Genomic DNA, 15,207 nt, shown 5'->3' on the forward strand with positions numbered 1-15,207 from the left:
AGGAGCATCTTAAAGAAGTGGGGGAGAGGTGGTGCAATTTGGGCAGAGGATTCCAGAGCTCGGAGCCCAAGGACGCCTGTCAGTGGTTTATCTCGGTTAGCTGATGCATTTGGGTGTCACAATATAGCCGAGATCTTTGAGGGGTTTCCATTGCACCAAGCAAACTCGTTTTCTCTTCTGTTTTTGTAGCAGGCTGGAACTATTAAAACAGCAGCTGGTACAACAAGCATTCAGACGAGTAAGTAGATGCTTCATAAAGAATCTATGGTGATATTCCCAGCACAGCTTTCATTTCTGCTTGGATTCATATTGATTCTTTCCTTCTCAGCCACTGTTGGAGGCAATGTCATTGTGAACACAGCAGCAGGAGTACAGCAGAGTACGTTTCAGCCTATTAACAAACGCCTCACACCGCAAGTTAGCCCTGCAACTCTTACCGTAAGTGCTTCAGTGTGTTTAGCCGGTCCAGTGTTGTGACGTGCAAAAATCATTCATACATCTACATCCAAAAACACTCCTGCATGTAGCAGCAGTTCCTGTCACTGCCGCGCTTACTTCCTGTAATACCTGCCCGGCACCAGCCGTATTGTCAGCAAGTGGTGTATGCTTCAACTCATGACGAGCAGGTCCCTGTGAGATAGGTGAATGGTTTACAATTTTTTTTTTGTCGAGCACCACGTTTCCTGTGAGACCTGCGACATATTTTAGTAGGTTCCCCTGTCCTCACCACAGATTCCCCATAGCCAGAGAGGAGCTGAAAGATTATGGAGGGCCCCCCCCCCCCCCCTTAGTGTTCGCTGTTGAATTAATGTCAGGCAGAACATGTTCGGGTACACAGAGGGAGAATTCAAAATGTCCAATCCACCTAACCTGCACATCTTTGGGCTGTGGGAGGAAACCGGAGCACCCGGAGGAAACCCACGCAGACAGGGGGAGAGCGTGCAGACTCCGCACAGACAGTGACCCAAGCCGGGAATTGAACCTGGGACTCTGGAGCTGTGAAGCAACAGTTCTACACACTGTGCTACCGTGCTGCCCCACCTGTCCCGGACTTAACCCCCCCCCCGGACTGATAGCCCCCTTCTCCCTCCTAGACTGACACCCAAATCTACCCCCCTCCCTCCAGCCATCCCTTAAGTTTTGCTTGCTTCCTGAAAACGGTCCCTTTCAATCTCCCCCTGATGGCAGCTACTGCAGTAAAATAGCGGGGGGGGGAGGGTGACTTGCCTCTCTGCACCCCAGTTACTCCACGGCGATCCTGCCACAGGCCAGCTTCACTGCTCCTGCCTCACCCAGCCTGAGTGAAGGAGGTTGGGTGAGACGGAGGCAGGCAAATCTGGCGAGAGTGGCTATCCTCTGGGGTTATGGGCTAATATACCGTTCCTTTGAAAATCCTAAAGTCAACTGGCAAATCTCCCAGTGCCGGCATTCCCAGTTTATTTAATTGCTCTTTATAATCGAACCTCTTCATCCTGGCAGTCATTCTGGTTGCCCTCTTTTGTATTCTTCCAATTGCTGCACTTTCTTTGACTGTAGTGACTAGATCAGTACATTTAATTTGAAGTATAGCTCAGCCATTAATTTATATGGAGGCAGGATTACCTCACTATATCAGCTCAGATTGGCCTTTTAATACATCAAATCGAGAGCTTGACTCACCTTTGCATTGCTGCAAAATTTCCATTGACTGTCAGTCATGGCTCCCAGATCTCATTCATTTCCAGTGCACGTTATTCTATTTCCACCTATGTAATAGTCTGTTCCTGGATTATTTTCTTGCTGTCCCCATGTCTCTACATTTGAATTTCACCTGCTATCTATCTGCTTAATCTTTTCGTATATGCAGATCAGCTGTTCAGCTTTGAAAGTTTGCACCTTTATTAGCTTTGTATCCTAGGGGCTTTTCACAGTAACTTCATTTGAAACCTACTTGTGACAATAAGCGATTTTCATTTCCACTTACTTTCCGGCCAATCAACATGAGAATCGGGAGAGGTGTTTAACCCAGTGCAATAGGTCAAGGTGGCAGAGTTTTGCATTAACATCTCTGATCTGTCTTCAGTCTGCAGGGGGTACAACAGCCCAGGTCGTACATGCTCAGCAGCGAACAGTCGCAACATCTGCTGCAACCACGGAAGTTATAGCCATAGCAACCAACCAGGGTGTCCGAGCTGCAATGGCCCCAGTGACGGCCACAGCAGCAGCAGTGGTGTCTACCAACCTGACTCCCGTGCAGTCCCAGACTAGGTCGTTGGTCACACAAGTCACCCCAGGTAAGGCGACTACTACTTTTTGCCATCTCGGAATTGACAGTTGCATCATTGAATATTTTGGTGACCTACTTCTCTATTTAAGTGTAAAATAAATCCTGACCTATACTGCTCGCTCTTTCAGAGCTCCTCGCAGCGAAAGCTTGTGTTACCCTATGTGTGTATTAACGATGCGCCATATCTTGTCCGAAACTTGAACGGTCATCTACTCTCAAGAATAGCTTCCGTAAAGCGCTGCACCTCTCTTTGATCCTTTATGTTGAATCTTTAAAACCGATCTCTTTGATCAGCTTTTTGTCATCTGCCCATATACCTTCTAATATATGTGACTGGGTGTTGAATTTAGTTTGATAACTCTCTGAGAAGTATTACGTGTTTAAAGACATAGAAATGCAAGTCGTAGAAGGTATTCTGAAAAATAGTGTCATTGCTGGGTCAAAGAATAGACAAAGAGTTGATTTTGATTCAAATAAATATCTGCCTCTTGAACAAGCTCCGGGATGTGCTGAGAATGGAACCACTGCAGTCCTTTTGAAAAGAAACCTAATTAGTTCTTGAGGAGACATTTCCAGTTACGGAGGGTGTGTGTGACGGAGATTGGTTGAGATTTGATTAATCTTGGGGAAAGCGTCAAATCTCGGTGGATTGTTTTAGGGAGGACTTTTCTGTCTTTTCCCTCAATTAACTGAAGATGTCTTTTCTGGTGTGTCTCAGGAGAAAGCATTGCTCGGGAGCTGATTGGTCCCGGGTGGCCTTTTTGGAATTTCTTTGGCTGCACCTCCCCCAACCTGCGACTTCACCCACTGGAAGGACAAGGGAAGAGGGCCTGTGGGGACGGTACCACTTCCAGTTTCCCCTCCCATGTCATACACCATTCTGACTTGGAAATATATTGCCCTTCCTTTATCAAAATCCTGGAACTTTGCTCCCTAAAAGCACTGTGGTACATCTTCACACAAACCTTTTTTTTTTTCAATTAAGGTGGCCAATCCACCTATCCTGCACATCTTTGGGTTGTGGTGGTGAGATCCATGCAGGCACTGGGAGGATGTGCGAACTCCACAAAGACAGTGACCCGAGGCCCGGACCGAACTCAGGTCCTCGGCGCCGTGAGGCAGCAGTGCTAACCACTGCGCCACAATGCCGCACAAACAGACCTACACACAAACTGCAGGGGTTCAAGGGCAGATGGGGATGGACAACAAATACTGGCCTTGCCAGCAATGCTCACATCCCATGAATGGAACAAAAAAAGTGCAGAGTGTAGCACAGAAGCAGGCCACTCGGCCCAACGGGTCTCTGCTGCTACTTATACTTCGCCTTGTACATCCTGATCATCTCATCCTATCAGCTTTTCTTGGCCTTCTTTTCATAGAGCTATTGAAAATATTGGAATCTCCCTCCTATCGCACATGATCAGTGAAGCTGTATGGTTGCCTACAGATAGCCTCACAACGTTGACTGATGCTAATGGATTGCCTTTAGCGAAATACGAGTAGATTAATGTCCAGTCACTGAAAATATTATGGTGACCATGAATATGTGCTAGTGCAAGGTAACAGCACAGCGTTATTGGAGGGGCTCTGTATTAATAATTGCCCTACTTACATTTACTTCTGTAAAACTCTTGAAGGTGTAAATTTAATCTTCTCAGTGAATAAGAAATATCATATATTAGAAATGATTCCGTTTTCCTTTGAAATCAGGAAATATGGTCTTGGATGTTTGCAGTGATGATTAAAGCTTAATTTAGTGTTGAAACTGATACTTGGACAAATCGCTTGGCTTCGCACATTTCTTCCCCTCTTAACTTTGTGCTAATGATGTTAAATAATTCTTTGCTGCCCAGGGTAGTCATCATCAGCCTGCCCTGATGGCTTGCATTTATTTATGGGTTTATTTCTTCAGCTACAGGCATTCAACTGACCACTGGGAAGCCCATCTCCCAGGCACAAATTCAGCTCTTCAGGCAACCCCAGACAGCTCCGGTACAGGTCCAACAAATTCAGCCCCAGTCTCAAACCTCAGCCCAGCTGAAGACGGTCCAGAAATTGCCGGTATGTCTCGCAACTGCTGTCTGAAACCGTGCACTCTCTGTATTTGGGTTAAATGTCATAAACCAAAGTCTGTTGCAGTTGAACTTCTGTAGACACTTGGAAATGTCTGTAAATACAAATTGGGTTCGTTAATAGTTTTAGGGTTATGTTCCGTTTTCATTTTTATATCTACTTGCAATGTGATTACATCTTTTATGTGGAAATATTTTTATTCAAGGCTTTTGACATGTAAACACACAAACACCAGAGGACCATAAACATCAATCTGAACAAACGACCACAAATCTCCAACCTCCCCCATGGCTCCAAGTCCCGCCAACTCAACAACAAAATTTCCCTCCAGGCTATCAGGGAGGCAAAGGCCAATACACCGGCCTCTCTCCCCACCTGGACTCCCGGATCTTCCGACATACCGAATATCGCCACCTCCGGACTCGGGGTCACCCCCCACAAACAGCCACCGTCATGTGAGCCCGACGCACCACCTTAAACTGGATGAGGCTCAACCTCACACACGATGAGGACGCCTTCACCCTCCGCAAAGCCTCTACCCACGTCCCGGCCCACACCTCCCCTCCCAGCTCTTCCTCCCATTTGCGCTTAATCTCCTCCACTGGGGTGCTCTCCCACTCCATCAATTCTTTGTAGATACCCTCCCCTATATTATCCTCCAACAACAACTTGCAACACCGGAGGCGGCAGCCCCAGAATGGTTGGCACCTCTCTCCTCATGAAATCCCTCACCTGCAGGTACCAAAGCCATTCCCCTTGGGCAACTCCTACAACTCCTTCAGTCCTGCAAGTCTCTAAAATACTCTATCCCCACTTGCCGCCAACCCCGGAACCTCGCATCCGGCCTCACCGGCACAAACCTATGGTTGTCACATATCGGTGAACAGACCGAGATTATCTAACCTCTCCTCTCAGCTAATGCCCTCCATACCAGGCAACATCCTAATAAACAGCTTCTGTACCATCTCCATAGCATCCACATCCTTCTGGTAGTGTGGCAACCAGAATTGCACTCAACATTCCAAATGAGACCTAACTAAAGTCCTGTACATGACGTGTCAATTTTTATATTCAATACCCTGATCGATGAAGGCCAGCATGCCGTATGCCTTATTGACCACCTTATCCACAGGTGTTGCCACTTGTGATCGGTGGACATGCACGCCCAGATCTCTCTATCAGTACTCGCAAGAGTTCTACCATTTATTGTGTAATACCAAATGCATTGGACCTTCCAAAGTGCATTACCTCACACTTCCTCCGGATTAAACTCCATCTGCCATTTCTCCGCCCAAGACTCCAACCAGATTATATCCTGCTGTATCCTCTGACAATCCTCTTCACTATCCGCAACTCCACCAATTATTGTGTCGTCTACGAACTTACTAATCAGACCAGCTACATTTTTTTCCAAATCATTTATATACACCACGAACAACAAAGGCCCCGTTCAACAACTGATCCCTGTAGAACGCCGCTAGTCACAGCTTTCCATTCAGGAAAGCATCCTTCTACTGCTACCCTCTGTCTTCTGTGCCCAAGCCAGTTCTGTATTCAACTTGCCAGCCCTCCTCTGATCCCATGTGACTTCACCTTTTGTACCAATAAGGAACCTTGTCAAAGTCCATGTATACAACATCTACTGCCTTTCCCTCATCTATCATCATTGTCACTTCCTTGAAAAACTCGATCAAATTAGTGAGGCATGACCTCCCTTCACAAAACCGTACTGTCCATCACTAATAAGTCCATTTATTTCCAAATGTGAGTAAATCCTGTCTCTAAGAATCTTTTGCAATAATTTACCTACCACTGGCCTATAATTTCCTAGATTATCCCTGCTGCCCTTCTTAAACAAAGGAACAACATTGGCTACTCTCCAGTCCTCTGTAACGTCACCTGTAGCCAATGAGGATACAAAGCTTATTGTGAAAGCCCCAGCAATTTCCTCCCTTGGTATTCTGGGGTAGATCCTATCAGGCCCTGGGGACTTATCTACTTTAATGCTTTTTAAGATGCCCAACATCTCCTCTTTATTAATATCAACATGACTCAGAATATCTACATACTCTATCCTATACTCCTCATCCACCAAGTCTTTCTCTTTGGTGAATACTGAGGAAAAGTATTCATTTAGTATCTCTCCCATTTCCTCTGGTTCCATACATAGATTCCCTCCTATATCCTTGAATGGACCAACCCTTTCTCTGGCTAACCTCTTGCTCTTTACATATGTATAAACGCCGTACGATTTTCCTTAATCCTGTTTGCCAATGACATTTCATGACCACTTTTAGCCTTCCTAACTCCTACCTTAAGTTCCTTCCTACTTGCTTTATATTCTTCAAGGGCTTCATCTGCCCTAAGCCTTTTAGACCTTACGATTGCTTCCTTTTTCTTTTTGACAAGATTCATAATATCCCTCGTTATAAGGGTTCCCGATACTTGCCACCCTTATCTTTCACCCTCACAGGTACATGCAAGTCCTGAATTCTAATCAACTTGTTCAATTTGTACCCCGATAAGTGGCTTAATTCCCTCAAAATCTCCCAAATCCCTCCCAATACTGCCGACCGGGTCAGAAATATATAACAACAAATTGTCCGCATATAGCAAAACTCTATACTCAGCACCCCCCAATCTTTGGACTGTGGGAGGAAACCGGAGCACCCGGAGGAAACCCACACAGACACGGGGAGAACGTGCAGATTCCGCACGGACAGTGATCCAAGCCGGGAATCGAACCTGGAACCTTGGCGCTGTGAAGCAACGGTGCTGTCACTGTGCTACCATGCCGCCCACATTCGGGTGGGGAAAGACCGAAAAAAATCCACCTTGAGCGGAAGCCACCAAGTGTGCAACCATTCACTCCATGACCACCACCGGAAGTGCAATGTGATTATATCTTAGACTTTGAAATTATGCTGTTGCTGTGGAATCCCACAGCAGTCACCAAAAAACCTGTCCTAGTGGACACTCTATTAAGTGAATGGAGGCTGTGCTGAAGTATAGAGGGTGAAATTGCAGGTGAGCACATAGAGCATTTATGTATTCGTATTCAGCCATGACCCTCAGTGGTGAGTCAAGTGGTTGTGATTGAGCACAAAATCCAGGCCGGCATTCCCACTGACAGCACTGAGGGAGTGCTGCACCTTCTATCAGATGAGGCATTAAACCGTTTACTCTCGAATGGAGGCAAGAGATGCCATGGTACTATTTCAAACAAAAGTGGGGATCTTTGCAGTGTCTGGTTGATATTTATCCATCAATCAACATCACTAAAGCAGATGATCTGGTCATTATCATTACTGCAGCTTCTGGGAGCTTGCTGTACAAATTGAGTGCTACAGCAGTGACTACACTTCACTCAGTAATTCATTGGCTGTAAACCACTTTGGAATGCTGCGAAGTCTTGGAAGCCCTCTCTTCCATTCTCCTTTCTCTGTTCCTTTATCATTTCAGATAATTTTAGATAATTAGTTTTCTCTTCCAACGCTTTACAAATTCTGTGTGCATCTTGCGTTTTAAGTTACAAATACTTGTGGCGGCAGAACAGTCTCCAATACCACACCATTTAAGTGAGATACATTTTTTGCATCACTCTTCTTGCATGCCAGGGATTTGAATTCCTCGTTGTTCAGTAGAATACGGTTATAGTAAAGTAATAAAAGTTGCTGACTGTATTGTGTGAGTGAGTAGAATTCAGTGAAAGTTTTTTTTTCTTCCCCTCCAGGAGCAGTTAATAAAATTGAAACAGAAACAACAGCAGCAGCAGCTGGCACAGGTGACGCAAAGGAATGCTGTCCTGACCGGTGCCATGCCCAACCTCCCTGTCGCCCGCATTGTAAGTTGTGCCTACGATACAAATTTGTCAATCCCGACTTGATTTGCTCACACAAGCCATTGTGCATCTCAGAGAACTTTATGCTGCCTCCCTGATGAGTGTATTTCCACCAGAGTTAACTGAAGTTAAAGAAAATGATGTTGTATGTTTGTGCTTAAACATGAAGAGAAGTGTATCTAACATGCATCACATTTTAAGTGTCACATTCATAAAATAGCACCAATTCGGTATTCAGGCTGGGAACATAACCAAGGAGTGAGCGGCAAAAGGGATGAAAGCATTAATCAGAAGTGGGGAATCAGTAAATACCCAGCGTCTGGCTTCATCGCTCCTGAGGGTTGGGCCCTGATATTACCAATGTGGGGTACTCGGATATTCCCAATCCCGTGGTTAAAATGAGAGTGAGTGAATTTGTAGCAGGATGGGGTCAGATTTCACAAATTTGTTGGTTTAACCTGTTCATTGTATGAGTGTTTCTGTCAAAATGTTGGAAATTTCACAAAAGATTAAACTTGATTACACGCCTGCCTTTTCTATTTCCAAAATGATGTGCTCCCAATACCAGAACGCAGCCTGCCTGCGTCTAACAAGAATACTTCCTCAAAATCCTTTCAGACACTTTCTTTCGTTCATCACGGAGTATGCTGCTTGGTTTTAACAACTTTTACTAACACGATAAATGTAAAAAAAAAAAAAACGAATTCACAACATTAAACTTTCAAGCGTTTAGTTCCCGAGTTGTGTTTTCGGGGCAGTGCTTTTCTGGGAATCTGTCTCTATGGCTTGTTAAAGTTTGGGGTAATGCATATAAGTAACTTATTTTCTTCATTCTGTACCATGGCTGTGATAGTCTCCTCCTGTTTAAGGCGCTAAAGTAAGTCATTGTCAAATTGCTTCTGAAATTGCAACTGATGAGATCAGAGAGAAAGGTTATGAACTTAAATTTAAAGTGATAAGAATGCAGAACTAGGGGGCATAGCCTCAGAATAAGGGGAGGTAGATTAAGGACGGAGTGTAGGAGGAACTTCTTCGCCCAAAGGGTTGTGAATCTCTCGAATTCCTTGCCCAGTGAAGCAGTTGAGGCTCCTTCTTTAAATGTTTTTAAGAAAAAGATAGATGCCTTTCTAAAGAATAAAGGGATTCGGGGATATGGTGTACGGGCCGGAGAGTGGAGCTGAGTCCACAAAGATCAGCCATGATCTCATTAAATGGCGGAGCAGGCTCGAGGGGCCAGATGGCCTACTCCTGTTCCTTGTTCTTATGTTCTTAATGTAAAGGACAAGAGAAAGAGCAGAGGAAATCAGTTAATAATAATGATGTTATAATAATCGCTTATTGTCACAAGTAGGCTTCAATGAAGTTACTGTGAAAAGCCCCCAGTCGCCGAATTCCGGTGCCTGTTCGGGGAGGCCGGTACGGGAATTGAACCCATGCTGCTGGAATTGTTCTGCATTAGAAGCCAGCTGTTTAGCCCACTGTGCTAAACCAGCCCCTTAGTTAGTGACATTCCACGTGACTCTTAGTATATAGAGGAATATTCTAATGCTCAGAGTCGCCAGGTATCGAATGATACCACCACAAGGTTCAACCAGCTATCGATCAAAGAGCCAAACACCAGTTAGTTAGTTCAAGGTCAAGGGTACTTTATTTACAACTAATCATGCAACATAAACACTGCTAGTTAACAACACCTATCGACTATGACAACCTGTACTTGACTTCGGGCACCCGGCTTAGGTCAGAGAAACAGTGGCCGCTGTTCGATTCTTGATCTATCGAGTTTGAAGGAGTAACTGCTGCTCAGCTGGGCTCATCCGTGTGGTAGCGAGCGTTGAACTTGGACTTGCTTCTGGTCTTGCTGCACTTGGCGATGGCCGTGACCGGGCACCAGGTCCAAGAGAGGACGAACATATGGCGAACTCTTCTTCTTATACTTGGGAGTTTTCGCGCTCTTTTGGGCGGTCCTTCAGTTTGGACCCCACTAATTGGGTGATCCCTGATCACTCCGATCGATTCCTAACCAATAAGTGGGCGGGGATCTGGATGGCTGGGCATGTCCCAAGCGGTCACTGACCCCGTTGTTTGCATTTCCCTTGGACAGTGTTTTTGAAAACTCACCACTATTCTTAGAAGTCCCCCTATACCAAAAAGGGCCGACATTCTGAATGGTGATCAGGGATTCTCACTCCCCGACTCCGATGCAAGCTTCAGTGGGTGCTATTCAGGTCAAACTATATTTTCAAGTTATCCCCCGGTATAACCCATACCTTCACCGAAGATTTCATCTACTTACCACTTAGTAGCATCGATCCTGGGTCCCGCATTGCTAAGTAAGTAAAGTAGACTTTGGAATAACCACTGTTTCAGGTTAAAACCTTTTAAGTTATTTTATTATTATATATTTTCTCTTTTTAAAAGATGCAATCATTGTCTTTACAGAAAAGTAAAAAGATCTTGCTTCTGGATCCTTCTGGTTGGTTGAAGGGACCTTCAGGCCCAACTTGACAATCAATCTTCTTTAAAGTCTGGTCTTCTTTAGATGTATCAGCTATTTTAGCTTGGCTGCTCTGCCCTGTCCATTTCCCATGGCCGAGCTGACTATAATCTGTGTCTAGCTGCTTGTTCCTTCTCTGCTTCTCTCTCTCTCAGCTCTGGTTCTTGTTCTGGTTCTGAATCTGAATCTGATAGTTCCTGCCCTGGTCTCGAGGTTTATATTTGCTTTCTAACAATTAAGTTTTTTGATGTTATTGTAAAGTAGCTCTTATTTTCTTTGATTGTAAAAATTACCTTTTGATCTAAACCTTTTAATCCAACTAAGTATACATTTTGACATGACTTCATCTCATAGATCTGATTACATTGTTTCCTTTGTGATGTTCAAAATGCTTTGGTTTCAATAGGTGTTACTTTTAATTCCTGTCATTTCTATAGTTTTATTTTCCAATTGTGTCCTCAGCTCAATTTTGACTTTGATTTTGGCTTTGAATTATGTTTCTCGTAGACTGATAAACCTGGTATTAGCAAATTTTCACACTTAGAACCTCATTCATTCTTTTCCAGATCCATACTAAGTTAGTTACTTTCAATGAAGGTGTGAGCCATTGTTTTTGGCTTCATTCAAAATCCTGTTTGTCTTGTTTGCTCAGCCTGCTTGACCAAGGATATCTGCATTTTACAATCCTGCCCTGGCAGCTGCTGTTAACCCTTTGTGGGATCTTTCCCTACATTCTCTCATGTTTCTCTCAGACCAGATATTGCCAGACTTCCATGTTCCAAATGACACATTTTTCCATATTTTCAATAACAACAGGTAGTGGTGCCGAAATGTCTGGGACTGCACCGGTCTCTTGAGTACCAGTCCTTTGTCTTGGTGAAGATGGGCCATCCAATGCTAATTGTTCGGAGCTTCGATACCGTCTGGACTCCTTGGCTTGTCCATTTTACCCGCTAGGCTTTGCGAGTTTCTCTGTCCCTAGTTGTAAGTGGCCATCCCAGATGGCTACAGTGGCAGCGGGGTAGTGATATTGTCACTGGACTAGTAATCCAGAGACCCGGGGTAATGCTCTGGTGACCCAGGTTCGAAGATGGTGATCTGCAGATGGTGAAATTGGAATTCAATTAAAAAAATCCGGAATTAAAAGTCTCAAGGTGACCATGAAACCATTGTCGATGGTCGTAAAAACCCATCTGGTTCACTAATGTACTTTTAGGGAAGGAAATCTGCCGTCCTTACCCGGTCTGGCCTACATGTGGCTCCAGACCCACAGCAATGCTGTTGACTCTTAACTGCCCTCAGGGATGGGCAATAAATGCTGGCCCCCCCCAAAAAAATCAGTATTTATTTAAGCTTATTTAACATAAATGTTGCATTATTAAGTTACTTATACTTTAATTAGATTGGATTTGTTTTTTGTCACGTGTACCGAGGTACAGTGAAAAGTATTTTTCTGCGAGCAGCTCAACAGATCATTAAGTACATGGGAAGAAAATGGAATAAAAGAAAATACATACTAGGGCAACATAAGGTATACAATGTAACTACATAACACCGGCATCGGATGAAGCATACAGGGTGTAGTGTTAATGAGGTCAGTCCATAAGAGGATCATTTAGGAGTCTGGTAACAGCGGGGAAGAAGCTGTTTTTGAGTCTGTTTGTGCGTGTTCTCAGACTTCTATATCTCCTGCCCGATGGAAGAAGTTGGAAGAGTGAGTAAGCCGGGTGGGAGGGATCTTTGATTATGCTGCCCACTTTCCCCAGGCAGCGGGAGGTGTAGATGAGGCAAGTTTGTGTGATGGACTGGGCAGTGTTCACGACTCTCTGAAGTATCTTGCGGTCCTGGGCCGAGCAGTTGCCATACCAGGCTGTGATGCAGCCAGATAGGATGCTTTCTATGGTGCATCTGTAAAAGTTGGTAAGGGCTAATGTGGACATGCCGAATTTCCTTAGTTTCCTGAGGAAGTATAGGCGCTGTTGTGCTTTCTTGGTGACAGCATCGACGTGGGTGGACGAGGACAGATTTCTGGAGATGTGCACCCCTAGAAATTTGAAACTGATACTTGTGTTTGTTTCAACATCATAGAATGTGAGCTTGAAAGTTTTAAATGCTAGCACAGGAAAGAGATTTGTATGGGAGGGTCAATGTTACCATTGTAACTGTACTTGAATTCTACACATTGTGTAGCGTAATATTTTCTGTCCCTTGAAACTCTTGCAAAATATCTGAATCTATTTTCTTGTTTTTCCCAGGCCAGAGTTTCTACGTCACAGCTGCAAGCTCAAGGGCAGATTCAGACACAGCCAGCTCAGACTGCCCAAGTTACCCTCACTAAACCACCGGTTGTGTCTGTCCCGACCGCGGTCGTGTCCTCTGGTGTAACAACGCTTCCTGTTACTGTTGCTGGAATTAGTGTGGCAATTGGCCAGCCTCAGAAAGGATCAGCAGGTAATTGAAAAGCAAGTTCTTGTGGATTGAAGGTCATTTCTACCCTTTTCAAGAGCATTAGGGTTTGGTTGTTTTGACTGTAGCCGTGAGGGCAAACTGATTCCACTGGGAAAGATTGAGAACCAGAGAGTGCAGTGCCAGGTGATTGGCAAAGGAACCAGAGGGGACACGAGGAAACACTTCATTTTCACAGCGTGTCATTGTGTTCGGGAATGCACAGGGGCAGCTTCAGGAGTGACGTGCAAAAGGGAATCAGTAAATGTTCGAAGGAGAAGCATTTGCAAGGCTACAGGGAAGGAGCAGGGGAGTGAGATTTGCTGGATAGCTCTTTCAAAGAGCTGGCACGTGCACGATGGGCCGAATGGCCGCCTTCTGTGCCAGAGCATTCTGTGATCCTATATCAAAACACCAGCCACGTTTGGAAGCAAATGTAACCTGTTAAGTGACTGCTTTGATGTGATTTTGAGGGGTTGTTGCCTGTGGAGAGTTATATCAATGCAGAAGTGCCTCTTTCCCAAATATCTGCAAGACGTTTAAAGAAGGTATGGGGAAGGCTTAAACTGTCTCATGATTGGCTTCCTGTGGCCGTGTTCGCTGAACAGCATCATGACTTGAGTGCGGATATCTAAAGTGAAAGGTTTCAAAACCTTCAATTGGGAGAGTGAGAAATGTGGCTTCAAGCCCCATTGCATCACATGGTGTCGGCCGATTGAGGGAATGCTGCAATGGGAGGCTGTGCTTTGCCTCTGTGGTGTTTACTTTTAGTGCCTAGCCTCAACTTTCCAAATAACAGTTGACTCTTAACTGCCCCCTCAAGGGCAATTAGGGATGGGCAATAAATGCTGGCCCAGCCTGCGACGCCTTCGTCCCATGAACGAATATAAAAAAAAACAATCCCTGTCTCTCATCCCCATTGCTCCTCTCCACCCTGTCCCCACTGGTGCTGTCAAGCCCTTCCCGGGGCCACAGATCCCTGTGAAATCACTGTCCCGCTCCATCCACAGTGTTGCATCTTGTAAGTTTCAAATCCTCGTGTTTTCAAACACTCTTCCCTTTCTTTCCCCCCCCCACACGTGCGAGGCTCATCCTTTTTAAAAGGGTGAGAGAGTTGATAGAAGTGATATCCTATTTTTTTTAATGAAAATGATTTTCTGTGGCCATCTGACTTAAATGCGCGGTTCATAGTGTTATTTCAGGTTGGAATATGTTCACTGCCTTTAACCCATGATCTGGACTCTCTGCAGGGGGGCAGACAGTGGTGAAGACGGCCATACCACCGCAATTCTCACAAATGCAAGTACAGCAGCTTCTGAAACTCAAGCCGCACCATCAGAAAGCTGGGCAGTCGCAGGTGACACAGGGACAAGCAGCTGTGCAGGCTGCAGCCATCACTGCACAGCAGAAGGTACAAGTTCTAACCCTTTAATACCTTCACTAGACGTTCTTACCGGGGGGGGGGGGGAGGGGAATGGTGGGAAGATAAAGAACCTCTTGTAACTATTGGTGATTTCACGGTCGTTCCCCCGCCGCGCCCGTGTCTGACAGGCTGAGGTGTGGTGGCCGCTCGTGGACATTTACGCCTCTGGCTTTGAGCTGAGAGGAGAACAGCTTTAGAAATGTGTGTTTGAGGGAGGATGCTCTGCATCAGCTGGATGGGGTCGCACAGTGGTTAGCACAGTTGCTTCGCAGCTCCAGGGTCCTGGGTTCGATTCCCGGCTTGGGTCACTGTCTGTGCGGAGTCTGCACGTTCTCCCCCGTGTCTGCGTGGGTTTCCTCCGGGTTCTCCGGTTTCCTCCCACAGTCCAAAGATGTGCGGGTTTAGTGGATTGGCCGTGATAAATTGCCATTCGTGTTCAAAAGAAATGTTAGGTGAGGTTACGGAGATAGGGTGGAGGCGTGGGCTTAAGTAGGGTACTCTTTCCAAGGGCCGGTGCAGACTCGATGGGCCGAATGGCCTCTTGCTGCACCTTAAATTCTGTGATAATTGTATGAAAGAGAACCCAGTGGGTTAAGAGAAGGCATTCAGGAACCAAAAGGGTTGCTAAGTACAGTTAGAGAGAGAAAAATAGTCCAGTCCGA

General features: G+C 45.4%; 1 protein-coding gene across 11 annotated transcripts in view; it reads left to right on the top strand.

Moving 5' to 3' along the window:
• The window catches only part of ep400 (E1A binding protein p400), a 211,536-nt gene that overhangs the window by 180,238 nt on the left and 16,091 nt on the right, over positions 1 to 15,207 (top strand). For all 11 annotated transcript variants that reach the window (XM_072466267.1, XM_072466655.1, XM_072466501.1 and 8 more), the window contains 7 exons: positions 190 to 238; positions 329 to 438; positions 2,063 to 2,273; positions 4,179 to 4,327; positions 8,073 to 8,183; positions 12,933 to 13,128; positions 14,373 to 14,533. In XM_072466267.1, coding sequence (XP_072322368.1) covers positions 190 to 238; positions 329 to 438; positions 2,063 to 2,273; positions 4,179 to 4,327; positions 8,073 to 8,183; positions 12,933 to 13,128; positions 14,373 to 14,533 — 987 coding nt within the window. The remainder of the gene's footprint in view (positions 1 to 189; positions 239 to 328; positions 439 to 2,062; positions 2,274 to 4,178; positions 4,328 to 8,072; positions 8,184 to 12,932; positions 13,129 to 14,372; positions 14,534 to 15,207) is intronic.

Source organism: Scyliorhinus torazame, chromosome 1, assembly GCF_047496885.1.
Source record: "Scyliorhinus torazame isolate Kashiwa2021f chromosome 1, sScyTor2.1, whole genome shotgun sequence".
Taxonomy (NCBI): Eukaryota; Metazoa; Chordata; class Chondrichthyes; order Carcharhiniformes; family Scyliorhinidae; genus Scyliorhinus; species Scyliorhinus torazame.